General features: G+C 44.7%; 1 protein-coding gene and 1 long non-coding RNA gene across 3 annotated transcripts in view; both read left to right on the forward strand.

Annotated features, from left to right (window-relative positions):
- Positions 1 to 18,950, forward strand: part of LOC117161340 (uncharacterized) — a 304,050-nt gene that overhangs the window by 165,515 nt on the left and 119,585 nt on the right. The window contains exon 4 of the long non-coding RNA XR_013060700.1: positions 8,395 to 8,415. This is a non-coding gene — a long non-coding RNA (uncharacterized LOC117161340). The remainder of the gene's footprint in view (positions 1 to 8,394; positions 8,416 to 18,950) is intronic.
- LOC117161336 (homeobox protein abdominal-A homolog) overlaps positions 8,889 to 18,950 on the forward strand; it is a 31,917-nt gene continuing 21,855 nt past the window's right edge. The window contains exons 1-2 of one of the 2 annotated variants that reach the window (XM_033342782.2): positions 8,889 to 12,145; positions 15,776 to 15,808. In XM_033342782.2, coding sequence (XP_033198673.1) covers positions 11,392 to 12,145; positions 15,776 to 15,808 — 787 coding nt within the window. In that variant the 5' untranslated portion in view covers positions 8,889 to 11,391. The remainder of the gene's footprint in view (positions 12,146 to 15,775; positions 15,809 to 18,950) is intronic. The other variant, XM_033342783.2, reaches the window with a different exon arrangement.

Consider the following 18,950-nt stretch of genomic DNA (forward strand, 5'->3'; position numbering starts at 1 on the left):
AGCAGCGACTATGCTTTGTTCGCGATCGCGGCACAAAAAGGATCCTTGAAAATGATGCGCGCGGATTTTGAACGGCTGTCCCTCATGTGCTATGAGAGCTGGGTCGACTTTCAACGGTAATTCCTCGCGTGAGACAGTAGCTCGTAACGTTTTTATTAAGCAGTTAAAATTTTATGAACGTTTTCGCGATTGTCGTGTCAGTGTGCAACGACCTGCATTGTTGAGCGAGCCGCATACCGATTCTACGGAGTTTCGGTTTAGCAACGATAGATGTCACGAGTTACGCTTCCCCTCGTCACGTCCGCTAATCCGCTACTTCCTACGTCTTGTCTGCTCGTCGCTCCACCTCGAGATTTTAAATAAATCATGCATGGTACGTGTCCCTTTAAAATACACGTTTTCCAAACACGAAGTATTTCCTTGATGGAGATATTTGTCTTACGTCGCAGAATGTTAATTGAATAAAAGCTGGACAAGCAAATCAGACACGAAAGAGTCGTGAGATTACATCGAGTAGACCGTATTACTCGAATCTACTTGGAACGTACACTTAACCTTACGATCTCTGCTCCAAATTGTCGACTAGTAGACTTTTTAAACATTTATCTGCCAAGTAATGCAATCCTATCTTTTTTTATCACTGCATATCGTTTCTATCGATATCGCTATACTCGATAATACTATGATTTAACGATACACGTGAGATGTTTAGCTGTTTGTGAAAAGTTTCTATTATTATGCAACGCAGCAGAGTTTCGTCGGCCTTGCACATCCGCCCTGGCGTGATTTTCAGGAACTATGTATCTCTGACGGTATCCTGAAACCCCCGTGGAAGCATCCGGGGCATGGGGGTAAGGGAGGGTTCGCCAATCAGTTCTTGTCTGATCGGTCGGTTCTGCAGAGGGGTTGGCAACACGTGCGAAACAAGGCAGAGCCTAACGTTCGACCACCCCTCGGCAGATGACGCTACCATATCGCCCTGTGTTTCGAGCTTTTCGCAAATTCCAGCAACCCTACTGCCAAGGGATACTATTGGTCCTTGCGTTTGCGACGTGCCTGGCCGAGTTTTCATCGCGACGCGAATCGATTCGATATCCTAACGTAGCAATTTCGTCATGGAGGGGCACAAAGTTTGTATAACAGGCAACCTTGAAATGGATGAGGCAACTAAGCAACATTAATTCGTAATTACTAGGCTAATCCATTCACGCGTGTTCGATAGCGTATAAATTCTTTTCATTACCTATTCCAATCGGGTGTTTGAATTGCGAAAGCATTGGCAAGAATCCTGACCGTCGTGATCAATAATGTAAATCCGAGTGGTCGATCGACTAACTAATTTTGACTACAGAAACAGGTATAGCGACACTACGGCACGAACCAACAAATTTCACGCTGGCACCTGACACGCCTATGATTTAGTAGACATACGTAAAGTAACAGGAATAGTCAGAAGACGTTTCGGCCAGTGATTTACAGTCTCGCGAAGTTATCCCGACGAAATTCAACACGGGGACTCACGATCTTCGAGCTTAAGCCGAATTTACACTGTTTCACTTTGGAGCAACACCGCGGACGAACGTTGCTTTCGTCGTGGCTTCATGGCTGGATAAACCGCGTTATATTTCTCCAAAGCGAAACGGTGCAAACGCGACTTTATCTTAATTTCACGATCGAACAGGTTTCCAAAGTCGAATTTGAAATAAAATTTCGAAAGCATCACCGTGTCGTGGATGGCCATTTCTTAGGAAAAGGTAGGAACACGAGGTCCGCAACATGCTACGCTGATAACAACCTAACGGCGATATCGTATGTTATTAGAAACGAAGTTGAGAGACAGAAAGAACGAAGTGGAAGACCAGAAAGAAGAAAGCCGAGGCGAGGAGACTCGCGGCAGGCCCAACTTCCACTATTAATAAAATTTGCGACGCGCGACCGTTCAATTTACGGACCATGTGTCTTTGTAAATTTCTCAATAATACGTTCTCGTTCCCAAAAGCTGCGCCGGCAGCCAGTGCCATCGGCGAAACGCAAAACACCGGGAATGCACCCGCCTTTCTCTTTTTCTCCGCCAGACAAAACGCCGTAATGGCGCGCAACATGCTGGACCAGCGTCTGGGATCGCCATTTTCTGAGATAATATTTCCTCGGACCAGTTCCGAGCACTGTTCCTCCGACTCGGGGATTCCACCTCTCGAGGCGTAAGTCGCAACATAATTTCGCGATTACGATGCTATCAGTTTCTTTCTGCGGATTAGTGGATGTATATAGACCTGGGTCTTAGTTAGAGAAAATAGCTGAACAAGTAAATATTAACGTGGAAAATAAGCGTTGCAAGTAGAATAATTAATATGGAAATTGCTCGATATGAGAAACTTCATAAAAAGATGTAGAATTAAGCATTAATTATAATTAGAAGTACATAGAATTGCTACGTAGTAACATCAAGAAACCAATGCTAGCGAATGTATTATGGAGATCGTTAAAATTGACAGTCAGAAAGAGAGACAGCATGAGAAATACACACCAGATTACTCTGGCAACGAGTTTCAGGGAAACAAGAAACGTTTACAAAAAGCGTACCAGCAAAAACACGTTCGACATCCAATAACAGAACCTAGTGTTACCAGGAACACCTAACACTAGCGAACATTTAAAAGATCAAATCCGTATCTAATCTCGGTTCTCTCACTCATTCACCGTCATTTTGCGCGCATAACATGCAGTTCAAGACGAAAGAGAAGACGGAGGTGAGAGAAGCAAGGGTACAGCGCTGTGAATGCGAACGAACAACGATGGCAGATGAAATCATCGAGTGTCCAAAGTCGAGTAAAGAAGACTGGGCAACGTAGGAAGGAAAAAGGAGATCGGTAGAGACGAACTGGAACGCTGTTCGGGGCAAGAAATCGGGAAATGTCGGCCGGTTTAACCGGCAGTCAGCGGTAAAAGTGAAGTGGGGGTGTACCCACGCGTGTGCACGCTTCCCGGGCACATTTTACGTTTTGATGGCGCAATAAACCGGCGTAAAGCAGCAGTAAAACGCATCGAGTCACAAGTCCGCTCTTTCTATCTCTACCTATCCCTATCGAGCTCGCTCGCTCCGCTAATGTCGTTAAGTGGCCCGCCCCGTCCGCGGCATCGTCACTGTCTCGCACACTTGTCGTCCCGCGTTCCGGACCTTCCGCCACGTCATTACGTCACTGCGCGTCCTGTCGCGTCCGTCAGACTGTCACGTGCTTGGCAACCCAGCGTTTGGCAGGTCGTTCGCTTCGCGATCCTCTTTCGTTTCGTTCGGAAGGAACGCGTCGCGAAATACCGCGGCCGATTCAGTCGCGCCGATTCTTCGATCGTGCGATGCACGTGCACGTCAGAGAAATCTGCGATTTCAGTGGCGAGCGGATACACGCGCGCCTATGCGCGTTTCAGCGATTGGAAGAACTGCAGGAATAAGGGGGCAGTGTTAGAATTGAAATTGTATTTGTTGGCAGAGAGCTGAAGCTATAGGTTTATTATTATCGGATGAGTATGAACGGAGATTCTCAGAAGCCGAATTGGCTAACTCCAGTTTTTACGAAGTTGTCAATTTCGCGTTAACCAGCCACGTAATTCGTATCGAGCATCTTAAAGGGGAAACGTTATTTTCAGAAGTTTACTCGTCATAAGAAGATAGCGCAAATGATTGCAAATTCAAAGGAGAATTTCCGGATACGATATTTGGAATTGTCAACCCTCTGTGTGTCTTAACTTATATGGACAAATAGATACCTGATACCTGATTTATAGTACGTTTAAAAAGGCGATTTGGTTTTGATTGATCTTGATTTACTGGAATTAGTGGGAAATGAACCTGCCTTTTTATTGCGGCACCCCTTTAACTAGGAACGATGGAGCGGAGTTGGTTCGAGCAGTAGGGAATTGCGCGTGCGCGTCGATGTTCGAATCATTGGATGCTGGCGGGAATTCCGAAATAGAGATTCCTCCCCCCCCCTTTTTTTTTTAAGTCAATTTATATGGAAACAGTGACATAAACTTTCGACCGTAGCCATAACTGTATTTTAACGAAACCCTTGTTTCATAAATGCTATTTGATACATCGACCTTGTTGGACACTTTGTAAACAGTGTTGTTGAGACGCAAGGTGAACGTGTTTGGTTGTTTAAAAAATATCACGGCCAGAGAAAGGACATCTTTGTTTATTTCAAATTTGTATTCCCGTGACTCGTCAAATCTGTTATTCTTATTAAATTAAAAAAGAGATAGTTGCCCATTGTTACCAATTTATTAAGCAACGTTCGACAAATATTGGAACGAACAAATCGATTGGACGTATGTTTCGAGGAAACGGTACCATAACGATGCGGGGCTTGCGTAATTTTCAACTTTTCTAGCGTTAAATAGGGGTAAAAGAAAGCGTGCCAGCCGAATAGCGACAATTAAATTACGCGAAAAGATAAGAATCTCTTTTGACATGTTTACGATCGTCTGTTGAAATTATTCTTTTGGTCGATAAAAAGATACATCTCGTTCCACTTAACGAAACTCATGGGATTTAAGAACTGACCAGTGAAAGTTTATCTGTTTCTTTCTTTTTTATTTCGCGGTTATTATTCAACGATACCAGGCTCTGGTTTTTATGCCGCCGAGCGAACCGATGCTTGATATTTTTCGATAGAACATGGAAAATTATTATGGCCGTTGGTGTCGGTGCGTTCCAGGAATTGACCGACCAATTGCCGGAGTGCACCATAATCACCGTATTCGTGCATCACGGTTTCACCGTACTTTCTCGGAAGCGCCAATAAAATTGTTCGTAATGACAGGCCATGCGTCGTGAACGCGGACTACGTTTCCAGTCTCGACTCTCTTAGCGCTCCTTTTACAACGCCAGGTTTGTTTAACAAATTACGTTACATTTTTCCATAGTTCGCGGGAACACCGACTAAGTATGATGGAAACGCTTGCAAAAAATAGATCGCTGCTTAGGTACACGGAGCGCGCGATTAAAGCTACACATTCCACTTTCACGAACGACGCCCGTTACTATGTAACTACTAACTACCTGTATATTTAAAGACGATAAATCTGAACTACGTAATACGGTTGTTGAGGGAATACGCGAGAGATTAAACGAACAGTAAAATTTAGGAAATTAATATTAAAACGAAAGAAGAACGGTTACTCACGTAGGTGACTTTGGCGACTTGTGCCGCGTGTGTCTTCGACGAATGCTGGACAGGAACTTTTCACCTCCTGCGGTCCCACAGTCGGAAGAATCGGCAATCCGCAAGATACGAGCGGACGAAACGTCACGGGATCGTCTCTTATCTGTGCCTCGTCGGCGTTTTAGGGCCAATCTTTCTCCATCGGCTCGTCCTCGCGCTTTTTCTCGCCCTTCGATTGCGCCGCTTCGTTTTATCGCTGGAAACGAGAGATTCCGGATGACGGTCGAATTCCCTGCACATCTGCGACCAAGTAGATCGTCCTCGTAAAACGTGTTAACGACGAACGTGTCCTTTTCGGCTGTTAATTTTTTAAGCGTGTCTCGGATCGTGCCAGGAATCGATAACGATGACGCGTTATAGATCGCGATGCAGTGTGCAATGTATGACGATGGATATTAAACATTTCCTATGACTTGGATGTGACTCTGAAACTTATTTGCGGTACGGTGCACCTCCACTTGGGCGAAAAATGCCGATGAAAGGTTATTAATAAAGGAGCTAGCGAAGATTATTAATAACAGAAATATACTAGTAGGATAGAAAGTGATAAGCATCCAGAAAGTATAGTTTTGTATATACAAAATAAAACTATCGCGTATTTTAAACTTCGCTAACGTTTTACGTTTCATACGTTATAAATATATTATAAAACCCTGTTATTTATTTCTCATAGCGTGGACAATGTATTTAAAGAGTTCGTGCAATGCGTAACGAATTTTGGTACGTCGGAAACGTTTTCGTGATCGCAAGCGAAATAAGAAAAGCAATTTGAGATGGCAAAAAACGTTTGGGACAAGGTTGTAGGTAAAATACCCACGAAGTTCGCGAATTCCTCCTCGCTAGGTAAACAAGTTTAGCGCTAGACAAAGCGAGTCGGTAAAACAGTGGCGAGTAAAACGGGTCACGACCTTGATGCGTAATACGTCGTTATGACGATTTGCATAATAAATAGAACAATCTTTGCCCATAACCATTATCTTTTAGTAGTTTATATTAATATATCGTCTGATATAGCGCGTATAATATGTTATTCCAATAAAGTAGGCCACCGTATCTATATGTTTACAATATATTTCATTCACTCGCAACAACTATGCATATAGTTTCTAATTGATTCGCGACACGTGGAATTACGTGAAGTTACTCAACGTTGATTTATCATTAATAGTCGTCACTAATGGCAGTCGGACGATAATCAACAACTAATCACTGGACGCAATTAGTCAAGTATATTAAACGGTTGCCATGAGCCTATAATTTATTAACAGATACGTACGAAGCGATGCGTGCTATGTACAATTGTATGATACTCTATAACACGGAATTAATGAAATTTATTTCGGTAGCTCTACGAAGTAAATGCTGACAAAGTGCGTATACCATTATAAATCGTATTGCATCTACGCCAAATATCTAACGAAAGAAGCCGACCATTATTTTAGAAATGCCGTGCGATTACCAGTTTTACAAAATTAATTTCCATCGATCGTGTGCAACGTGGTAAAATATTGCATATTTACACAACGTCAAACCATCGAGACTTAATTCGCCTGCGCAACATCTCAAGTATATAACAGCTAACATTGTTGCGTCTTGCAGCATCGTATAGCGTTACAAATTACAACCCAACGTATTCAGTTGTTAAACGTTTCTCTTTCGCTAGTCGACGAGTTGTATTGCCCGGTTTGAACCGTTCCCCGCCGCGGCTAAATTCCTGGACCGTTGACCGGGCACAGAGGATGCCGGTACACGACCAGGCACACGGTTTGGCAATTCTCTTTATCTCCTCGAAGATGGCGCGCTAGGTGCCTCTGGTTTCAATCGCCAGGGCGTCACCCCGGTTCACCCCAGGTTACATGATCGTTCGGTAAAGGACCACCGCCCAATTTCTCTTTGCCTTCCTGCCACTCGTGGCTGCCGTGCTCTTTCCCCTCGGAATTTCTCTCGATCAGTAACCAGAAGGAAACTCGATGTCCGGAATTCCACGTCACATTCGAAGTTCCAAAAGAACCAGACTATCTCTTTATCCATGCTGCATCTTTCCTGTAGGCATGCATACCAATGCGGTTGTTCTACGTATATTCGTCCGTCTAGCTAGCTGGCTGTCGATGCCATGGTCGCAATTTACACCCCGCGGTGTTCCAGACAGGTATACACCATGCTACGTTGGGACACGGGCCCTGTATGTATACGGCTACGCGCACGATGGGGTGACCGACGAAACTGTGCATTCTGTGTCTCTCGGATCGAGTCGTGATCGTTCGAAATCGGATACTAGTCGAATTTAGGCACCGTGTTGACGAAACCTTTGCTTCGAATTTGATCGTTCTCTTACGTAACTAAGCATCGTCATCGTTGAGCCATGGATGATTGGTTAACGTACGTCGATAGGTTTTTAAATAGCTTGGATCATTCGGATCGTGGGATGGAAAAACCTTGACAAAAAGCAAGATCGTCGATGTAAATAATTATGACAATCATTGCTTCAGATCAGAAATTGTTTTCAATATTCGAAAAGAGAATAGATCTGTATCGACGCATCGCAACGAGAAGAGATTATCCCTTTCTTTTTCCCTCCCGTGAATCTTTTTCCTGAGCCTGAAGCGGATTAAACCAGTTCACATGTTTCCCATGTATAAAAAAGGGTATAACCATCCGTTGTTGTTTAGGTCGTTTTCTGTATCGTTCCATCTATCGAGCCGTCCCGGCAACAAAGGGCGCCGAGGCATTTCTCCTTTGTACTTGGAGTTGCCATGTTGGATATCATTGGAACAGGCGGTGTCTTAAAGGATCGAGCGGTTTCAATGCACGGACGACTCTGGCCGGGGGTGGAACATTCATCTCCATAGATTAGCTTCAGAGGCACTACGTGCCATCCATATTCCGAAGCACAGACCGAGATACCTGAGGGACCACGCCTGTCCATTTCCGATCCTCCTTTCCCAATTTCTCAAGCATTTCTGTTCACGACTCAAAATTAAAGATTTCCACGGTGGATAATTTCTAATCGTCGAAATAAATCAGCTATTCGAACGAATTCGGTAGATTAAATTTCGAGGATGAGTAAACCGGGGATACCCATATAGTAAATCGTCCAGATTTCTATCTGTTCGCAAAAGGTATAATTCTGAAATGGCTCGCTAATGACATTTTTATTTATATTCTGTTTCAGGAACGGATAGCAGCGGCCAAGGTAAGTTAATACGCCAGCCTTTAATCGATCTTATCAGACCTAACTCGAAGCGACCACTGTATCCATATTAATCGGTCAATTAATTAGCGGGAGCGAAAGCTTGTAAGCAGATCGTAAAGTTAATCAAAAATCGACCACACGGTTTTACGTGGTTAAAAGTTAAAAGGCTTCGTAAAGTTTACGTTGCGTCATCGGGAACGGCTAAGAAACTGTTGTATACCGCGTACAATACGACCAGCCATTTACCTCTTGGCATTGAGTCTCAGCATGAAAACAAACAAGCCGCGTTATATTTAAACCGAGCCATCGAGCGTAATGAAGCTTGGTGGCCGTCCCACGAGCGCAAAGAGAGACGGAAAAAGAAAGGCGATCAATTAAGGAGAGGTCCTTCGCGGACGCGAGATAGTAACGAATAGGCACCTCTGTCCACTGCAGCGGCAAAAATCTCGCGATGGAGAACTTTTCCCGCCCCTGTAACTATTTTTCCACCCTCGCGCGACCGTCCACCCCTCTCGGCCCCCCTCTGGCCGCAACTAGTCTCGCTAGTAACCCCTTCCCACGGGCCCGCGAGTCGCTTCTTGCCCCAACCCTTCGCCACCACTCTGAGAACGCAGGAATGCCGCCGCTATTCCGACCGGGACGAGTTCAGTGGTTTCGAAGAGTCGAGCAGACGACGCGACGCTGGCGGAACGCGCCAGTTTCGCTTGCATATTCCTCGCGGGAACGGGAAAGAGAAGAGGAACCGCGGGTCTCGGCTAAATCGTAAGAGAATCGAGCGCCATCTAGATCGAAGTCGTTCCGAGAGGAAACCGAGATGCTCGCGCGGAGAACCGTGGCTATGAAAACCGATTGTGAACACGGCGACGATATTGCTTGTTAACTGATCGATTCGTAGAGTCTGCGTATCTTCTTCCGTGGTAAAATACGTAGATCCGATAGAGCGGAGCATCGGTGGAGCAAGCACGAAGCAATCGTGAATCGTGTTCCAAGAGAGCGAAAAGGTCTGGTGTGGATTGTTCGAAGGGAGGGAGGAGTTAGATAAAAAAAATCTTTGGTTTGAGACGAAAGGGACGAGATAATAAAAGGAGATAGATAAGAGAGAAGAGAAGACACGAGGGAGGAACGCAGCGAAAATTTGTGGAGATCCCGGAGGAAAACCGGAGACCGTCGGACGGACCAACGGAATCCCAGGCAAGCTAAACCGAAAGTTACGGGTACGATTAGAAAGATCGATACGAAATTTCAAACTGGAGAAATTGTGGGTGGCGTGTTTACGAGCTGACCGGGAGAGACACGAGCGAACTGTGGAGGCACGAGACGAAACGAAAGACGTGGCAAGCGTAAAAACGAAGGAGAATCGGACGAGGGAAAAAATGGATAAACGCGTGCGAGGCTAATCTACAAAAAACTGCTGGCTGGCTAGAAAGCAAAGCACGAAAAAGAGGGAGCGGCAAGGAAGAAAACGAGAGAAGAGAGCGTAGAGAAAAGGAAGGACAAGGAAGGAGGAGGAGGAGAACAGAGAAAGAGAGACGTATCGTGCGAGACGTCCGAAAGCTGCACAACAGTGTTGGGTATAAGGCAACGTGGTGAACAGGACTGCACTGGCAAGAGAGAACGCAGAGAAGAGAGTAGAGCGGTGTCGAGCAGACAGAGCCGAAGAGAGCAAAGCGGAGAGAAACGTGTGGTATGGACGAAACGCGAGAGCGTGGTGTAGCGAAGCGAGAGCAAACGAGAGGTATCCGCGGCTGAAAAGAAACGAAGAGAGAGCTGGAGGTATAGGCAGCAGCGAAGATCAGAGAGAGGCGAGTCAGTGTGGAGAGAGAGAGCCATTCATCTTGGCGCGCCTAGGCGGGCCGCGATTGGTCCACCTCGGATAAGGGAGCGGCGCGATTGGTCGGCTCTGTTTACCAGCTGGTACCCCAGCGCGCTCGAGGATCGTAGAAGAGAGGGGGGAACAGAACGGAGAGACAAGCGGCGCCATTATTGTAAGGGGTTACATTTAGCTGGCCGTGGGTTGTAGTACGCGGCGTTCGGGATAGGGGGCTATAGTACCTTCATGCATGGCCCATAAAGGATTCGTCGACTATCCGAGAAGTACGCAAGAAACGGCTTCTAACACCTGACAGGGGCCACGCTCTTCTCTTCTCTTCTCTCTCCTCGTGCCGTCGCCTCGATCGCCGTCGCAGCCCAATTTCCTCACTGGGACCGCTGTGTTGGATCAGCTGGGTGGGCCCGACCGACGAAAGACCCGCTGCTTTATTGTCGCTCGTCGTCCCGATGTGGAAGGAATCGTAATTACCATAAAGGAATCGTAACGTCAACCCGAAAACCATACCTGGACAGTGGATCCTTTTCGGCCCGGTGTTGTGATCGACTGCACGATCGTTCAAAAGGACACGCGACGGAGGGAAACGAATGATCTGGAAACGTTCCGGTGTGCCGTCTGCCGTCGCGAGCTATCCGGTAATCGCGATCATCCGCCTACTAGCGATATCCATTCTTGTTCGCTCGCGTCCGCTATCGTTTCTGTGATAATGTGTAAAGTTGCGTAAGTGACGATCAAAGTGGGGGTCAAAGGTAACGGATAAACAAGGGAAAGTAGAAAGACAGGCAGAGGAGGAGAAGGAGGAGGTGGAGGAGGTGGAGGAGGAGGAGGAGGAGAAGAAGAACTATTACGACGACGATTGAGTACGAAAAGTGAGAAAGAAACGACGGGACATAAAGAGAAAACGAATAATCGAACAATAATCGTGTACGTGCGTTGAGTGCAAACAAAATTTGGATCGATCCAAGATCGACAAATTATATTATTTAGTGATATAAGAACGGTGATCGGCGTGGAAGAGTGTGCGTGAAGATGAAGCAGCCGCTGGCAGATTTGCCGGCACGGTGTCGGTGTTGAGACACTGGACCCGGTCTCTGTGTCCGGGCGTGTCTTCGGCATCGAGTCCGAAATCGGCACCGGCTACAGCCGATATGAGTTCGAAATTCATAATCGATAGTATGCTACCTAAGTACCACCAACAGTTCCATCATCAACAGTTGTTCTCGAGCGCGAACCCCGGCACGATCCAGGCGTGTACGACAAGTCCGGCCACCGCAAGTTTAGAATCGAGTTTATCCGCGGCTGCAGTCGCGGCCGCGGCAGTGAATTACGCGCAACAGCACAATTCTCCTAGCCCGACGGGCTCGAGTCCACAGCACTCAGGAAGTTCAGCCTCTACGTCACCGGCTGCACGTACCACCTCTAGCATGTATCCATACGTATCGGCGGCAGCGGCGCACCATCATCATCAGCAACAACAAGCGGTAGCGGCAGCGGCCTTCGGTGCCACGTCCAGCATGGTGCCAGGCTTCGGTTCGACCGCGGCTTCGAGCGCCGCGTTGGCCGCGGCCGCGGCTGTCGACGCCGCCACCGCCGGTGACAAATCTTGCCGTTATACCGCCAGTCTTACCGGAAATGTCGCACCAACGTCCGCCGATCCGATGGTAAATTATACCCTTGGTCATCATCATCAGAACGGCGCTACACCTGGTAGCCTGGTCTCGTCCGCGTCAGCCTCGTCGGCAGTTTCCGCTGCGTCCGCCTCCATGGCTGCAGCTGCACAATTCTATCATCAGGCCGCCGCTGCATCGGCTGTCGTTGATCCTTTGACATCATGCCAACAACCTACCACCGGACAACCCGGCATCTCGGACATACCGCGATATCCATGGATGTCAATCACCGGTAAGTCCGTAATTGTTTTCTCTCTGATTCTTGCTGATATTTCATACGTAACATGTATTCCTTTGACTTGCTTTCGACGCCGCTTCATGTCTAGCATGATTCTGAAACGTATGTAGCTACACGCATTAATGACCGAACGTCGGATGTTGTTCTTGATAATGCGTCAGAGATAACGATATAATTGTATTCGTACCGTTGGATGAAAGTACAAGCAGAATGATCGTTAAAAAATAATGAATTTGCCGTTTTATTTATGTCTGTATTTATCGCTAGTCACGGAGAATGGCAGAAATTTGCAAGTTAAAACGTCCACCATATTTCGTAATAATAAATTAACGAAACAATAAATTACGCTCGACTCGAATCTAAATTTATCATCTCGTGTAAAATCGATAATAGCAACGTTTTATCGTTGGTCGGAATCATGGAAAATACATGAGCTATAAAATGTACAAAATCTACAAAATTATAAATTTTTGCTCATTTTTTAACTATTGTGCGTGGCGAAATCGTATGTCCTTTTTTTAATGTTCTTTCTTTTGCTCTATATTTGTGTTAATAAAAAGAGCATAAAAATATAGAAATAGCGTGTAAGAGATTATATTCGCAAATGACAAATCGTTGAATCTCGAGCGATAGATGGAAACTGACCTACGCTACACGTGTTTACAGTCATTCTTTCTGCAGGGGGCAACTATGTAGAGTATGTAGTTGTTAGAACATTGTTATGCCTCGAATGTTTCGTAAAATGCGCTAGAAGCATGCTCGAGCCATTGCTCGTGACCTGAACTAGAATAGAAATATCCCATAAAACTAATTGTAGCGGTATAGATATTAATATGTGTAGCTTTCTCGTGTAGCTAATCATATTAACCTATTTATTTTCGACCTTATGATTTATTTTGTACTTTTACAACATCAACTCAATCTGTTATCAGCAATATGAACATAATTTATATCTGATCGATCGATGATAACGGCCCAATTTACGTTATTACCATAACTCGTCGAAAAAGTCATAGCAGATACATAGAACGGAATTAACTAGATATTCTATGTTCAGTAGATCCGATATTAATAACGAATCGACAATAATTTTATTCCATAACGCGCACTTACCATTTGCATGTCATTATTCTTGGTCAGGTACGTTGCTCACATTGCTTTCGTACAACTTTGTAACTTGAAAATAGCGCCATGTGCGTTTTTCAAACGTTACACGAACATAAACCCGTTCTTTGACAGACTCGTTAATTTACGTAGAATTCCATTTTGTTCCTCTTATTGCTTTAAGTTGTTATCGGCGCAACAAACAATACGTAAAAATTTCGTCGATTTCCAATTTACAGAAACAATAGAGTTGATCGGACGATAGCGGTATTTGCAATGTGATCATCGTAGACCTGAAATTTTTGCCCGATTCCAGCGACCAGCTATTCTCTGTGTTGTGTATAATGCATTCGGAGTACAGGTCGTATAAGCGCCTTTGTTCGAGGTAGTATTAGCGCGAACAAAGTGCCGACGGCATTTTACCGCCATTTACCGTATTTGTGACGGTCGGACAAATCCGTCGTCGACGTTGTGTTTTTCTCAACGACGCCCGTGAAAAGCATTCGTGTGTGTACGTGTTTTTAAAAGCAATTCAACTCACCGGTCTGCATTGTTTTTCGTGTTCGTGTCGTCGCGGTCGTCCAGATGAGTTGCACACGAGGCGATGCACGTCCTCCATCGAAAATGTAACGAGGGGGGCTGGGGCTTCTTCAAGGTTCGTTTCCGATGCCGCACACCAATGAAAATAAACCAATCCGACATATATAATTGGCTTTCGTGATACGTGCACACTTGCTTTGTCTTGTGCACTGAAGATAGAACGTTTTCTTGAAAGATCGTGCGATATCGTTCGCGTGAATCGATGTTATCTCGTCAGAGAATTTTCAACGGACAATGGCCACACTTAATTTCACAATAACGATATACGTTTGACCGTGTTTTTGAATAACTATCGATCTAATTCACTTCGTCATTTATCAACCGGTTGGTTTATGCTTTTCTAACGAACAATTGCTTGAAAATTTTGCTTCATTCGCTCGATGCAAATGGCGCGTAGAATTCACACATTATACGAATCAACACCTCCTAGCGTTCAGGCTTAAAATTACAGCAACGACGAAATTTGATAGAGCGCGCCACGATACGTACGCCATGTACGACTACAGTTCGATGAAGCCATTAATCGTCGTTGAATGTACAAATTATTTTTCAAAGTTCGTTTGGCTATCAATACTGTACAATAACGTTTCTCTTGCACCATATTACCATGCTTCCGTGCATTTTCCCGAACAGAAGATGCCAAGAAAGGATTTGTTCATTATATTTGTAAGTAATGTACATCCTAACGTGTTAACGTTTGCCATAAATCATATACCAACCAGTTTTCTGGTTATTTTTAAACCAATGTTTGTGAATTGCGTATTTTCGAAGGGAGAAAATTTTGCCTACGGCTAACGGGTACTGGGAACACGCACGAGAGAAGAATTTGACTTATGTAAGCCATACCCGCCGAGTCTTTCTAACATGTTTCAATGCGTGCTTCTTGTAATGTTTTTTTTATTGTCATACGGTATTCGTGAAACGAACGATCATGGTATCGACTTGATAACATCAAATCGACGTTTAAATCATAACGGTACAGACAGTGTCTGATTTTTCTCAACACGTGCTTCAATGTAATTTATAACGACGTTGGTTTTTATTGGGCTCTTGTACGGCAATATTTGCCTTTGAGCATAAGCAACAGAGGGAAAAAAAGGTCGCGGAGAACTGTCTTCTTTTTTCATCCTCCATAGCGCAGCTTTATCGGGCAACGTTCGCAAGAAGTGTCTATTCGTGATTCAATAAAGTCCTTATCTGGTTTACGAGTGCGTAAGAATAACTTTACGAGCCGAGAACGAAGGGAACGCCGTCTCTCGCGGTAGTCACTCGAATGTAACGCAGCCGAGAGATTTATTGGGATAAATTCTATGCCGGGAATGGTTAGTGTCCGCGATTAGTCTACCGAGCGATTAATTGAAGACGTTGTACTGTACTCATGGGCAACGCATGTCGCGAGATACCGCTATGTCTCGGCTGAAATAAGAGGTTATGTCGTTCCGATCGGACCGTACGTTGCGATCATTGTCGTGAAACGGCGGGTACAGAAATCAACGTTTAGGATAATCTAGTGACATTTCGGTTTAATCGACGGAACAGACAGAATGGGAACGGGATTAAGCGGCTGGTGCGCTGGAACGTTTCACGATCGTGCTTCTAATCCACTTTTCCAGCAGGCGAAGTTGCAGCGAAGGCTTTGCGTGCTGGAGTTGCCGCGAATTTCCTACTTTCTAATTGCGTATCCCTTGGAATAAGTTTTGCTTACTTGCATGCGTCCTCTTCGTTTCTCTGTTATTCTTTGTCTCTTTCTCCTTCTCTTCTCGACGAATGTTTTGGTCTTGCTGTGTGTGTACGGTTCGTCTGTCTGTATGGGTAGTTTATCTGAAGTGTGCATGCTTTTCACGGGTGGGTTGAAGCGCCCGATAATCTCCGTATCGGATCGATTGACACTAATTACGACGTTTCTATTTTTGCTTTCAGATTGGATGAGCCCGTTCGACAGAGTCGTGTGCGGTGAGTACCATCTCATTGTTATTGTCGTAGTTATTTCGCTGAAACATTTTGGCTAAAAATTTTGTTTACGGAGCGTTGATATTGAAGACGAGATTTCTACTCTCTGGTACTTATCACCATAGTAAGCGAGGCTTGCACGTTTCACAAGTTTTTAAAGAATTTCAATGCTGAGCGGAATTTTGACATTGTCAGCTTGAAACGACCAAGGAGATGAAACAAGACCCCAAACACACAGGGGCCAATCTGTTCTCAAGCGTGCGCTGTTGCCACATATGGCAGCCATATTTTCGAACGTAAGAGCCGGTTTCATTCACGAAACGCAATCATACGAGACGATTACCAGTTTTTCATGGCTTCTATTTCAACTGTCGGTCACATTTTCGGTTTTATGATGGATTCCGCGATTCGTATTCAAAACCATCGTACCAAAACAGATTATTAAATTATTCAGCAACGCAAGGTGACAATTAGCTTATCAACAACTAATTTCTTCTCCATTGTTTCTTTCGTCGATGGCTAATCGGATTAGATCGAAGGCGCATAGGTTGAACGAATACACCAATTTTCACATATATAGTCAATCCGTAAAAGATTCTTTTTCGCAGTAAAAGTTTAAGCTTGAAAAGATTCAAGCGATAAAAAAAACAGTGGCCGCGCGCCATTAAACTTTATTCACAATTTCCCCTAACAATATACCCGTGAAATAAGTTGTTTTAAAGCTAATTCGTACGCCTGTTTCTGCCGTTTGATCTCTCCCAGATGATTCCCGTAGTTGTCGCCTTTATAAGATGGCGCTGTTCGCGGATTCATTGCGACGTAAAAAAAGTGTCCTTGGAGAACGCAAGCGGTCCGTGTGGCGCTCCAAAGTGTGTCAAGAAAAGTCAAGGGCACCGCTTAAAGGTCGTTTACTCGAATCCTGGTGCCGGTAGCACGTGCTACCGACTCGTACCCTATTCATTTATGTTAGTTGCGCATGCAAGAAGGACATGTATACACCTGTCGTCAGCGTGATAATGTTGGCCGCAAATTATACCCGTGACTATGTTTTATATGGCCTATTACGGGCTCACAATGACGCAGTAAATAGCGATTAGGTGAAATTAAAACTTCACCTATTGGACTTATCGCGATGTTTTGTTTACATTTGGTGGATCATAATTTCAAATAGGAATACGGGTGCGATTACGACAGGAAGTCGCTAGTGTACGATGGGAACAGTTACCTGCTGGTAAATCACATCCAAATTTATTCATATAAACGAAGCACAATTGGCCTTTGTATGTTCCGTCGTGCCGATCCTACTCTGGGAATAAACCTGTTCCTTCGATAATATCTTCGACAGTGAAATTGATCATTGAACGTTAATGCCTTTTTGAAGAATTATTATCTGAATCGTATTACGATTCGCGATATTTTTAAACCAACGTATATATCTTCGACTCGAATTTGCGTCGAGTCACAATCGTATCGGCGCTGCGTCCCGTCTATTCGTCTGCGTCTATTCGTGTTTTTTAAACATGATTCTGTAAGCAGGTTTAGAATTGCTGCTTTAGGAGATAATACGTAGCTTCTCCGGCGCCATCCACGATAGACGTCTGTGCGCGTCGAGAGCGCGAAGGAAACGTGACGTTAATGCATTTGGAAGTTGGGGTGCGTCAGCCGAAATACCTGTGGGAATGTTGCACAGAGACCTCCAGGATGCTTGACTAATTGTAATTGAAGTTATGTACGCGAATCAACGTTAGCCCGGGGACACACGATGCATAATGCATCGTCCATCCGTGGCGTATTTCTTCCTCCCCTATCTCTTTTGCATCGACAATTGCGAGTCACAGACCCGCCATCTTCTCCACCGGGATATCTCAGCGATTGCGTTGTAAAATTAGTCAAGACGTTTTTATTAACGTCCCCCGGCTTTATTTTATGGACTGTGGAACGACGAAGATAAATTCGTTGCTAAAATCTGCCACGTCGTGTTTTCGCGTTCGCTTCTTCGCTGCGAAAATTCTCAAGTTTTCGATAAATCTACAGATGCGTTTAAAACGAAGGCGTCTACTGTCGAAAAAGCTGCTTCGCGACGTGATAATAAATAAAGGATTTCCGAAATTGGAATTCGTCGGAAAGGGCAAGTTCTGAAATTGCGCGATACTCAGTCGCATTCGCTATGAAGTAATATAAAAATAGCACTTTGAATTCAACTCAAGCGGCGTCATTCTTTTTCTTCCACTCGCTGCAATATCCGTCGTCGTGTCTATGGACATAATCTATCGCCGGTACGTGAATGTACTACGCTTTCCAGTATAGAATTGGGATTGGTGGCTGGGTGGCTTCGAAGCCTGTACCGATAGAATACCATGGCATCTCACCTTAAAATTCTATCTGCAGCAAAATTTACGTACCCGCGTAAATACGCGTTTCTCCTCTGTCGAATATTTTTTAGACGTATGCACATCGAAATATGTTTGAAACGTATGACGATAGAGGGTCGACGGTGATTAACTGAAAAGCTGTAGCTTCCTTCGCGGAGAGAGAAATGCGCATTGCGACAAGTTATGCATACGTCTTACGCACGCGTTTCGCGTCGTAAAATTAGGAAAGAACCGCATCCATTTTATAATACAGAATTAACTTGCAGATACGTATATATCTAATCTTTCACTGGTGGTATGTGAACGTACTGCATTTTGAGGTCAGGGATCGGCGGCCTGCTGATGGCTCCATGGATATTCCGCGAGTCTGTTTTTCTCTGTGTTCGTTGCGTACTTTCATCCTGGACTGTGACCAAATTTTCAGTCAATAACTTATATAACTACGAGCAATTGTATCTTCGCTATTTTGACGGTCGCCAACAGTCATGTTGGATAGGTAATGAATATTAATTTCGTTCGTTAATCGTATACGAAGACGTTGGAAGCCTTCGAAATAGTATAAAAATGTGAGAAACTTGTACGATAGTTGTATAATTCTATTTATTGCGGAATGTTTGACGCTTTCACGATAAGAGTCGTTGGTTAGTAAACATCTACTTGCATTTTGTGTATGTTTAGCAATCAGCAGATAATGTATAATTTATAAACAGTTCGATCTGCTGGTAACAGTGCGCGAGCAAACATTCTTGTTAGCTTACTCAGGACTATACCGC

Source organism: Bombus vancouverensis, chromosome 18, assembly GCF_051014615.1.
Source record: "Bombus vancouverensis nearcticus chromosome 18, iyBomVanc1_principal, whole genome shotgun sequence".
NCBI lineage: Eukaryota > Metazoa > Arthropoda > Insecta > Hymenoptera > Apidae > Bombus > Bombus vancouverensis.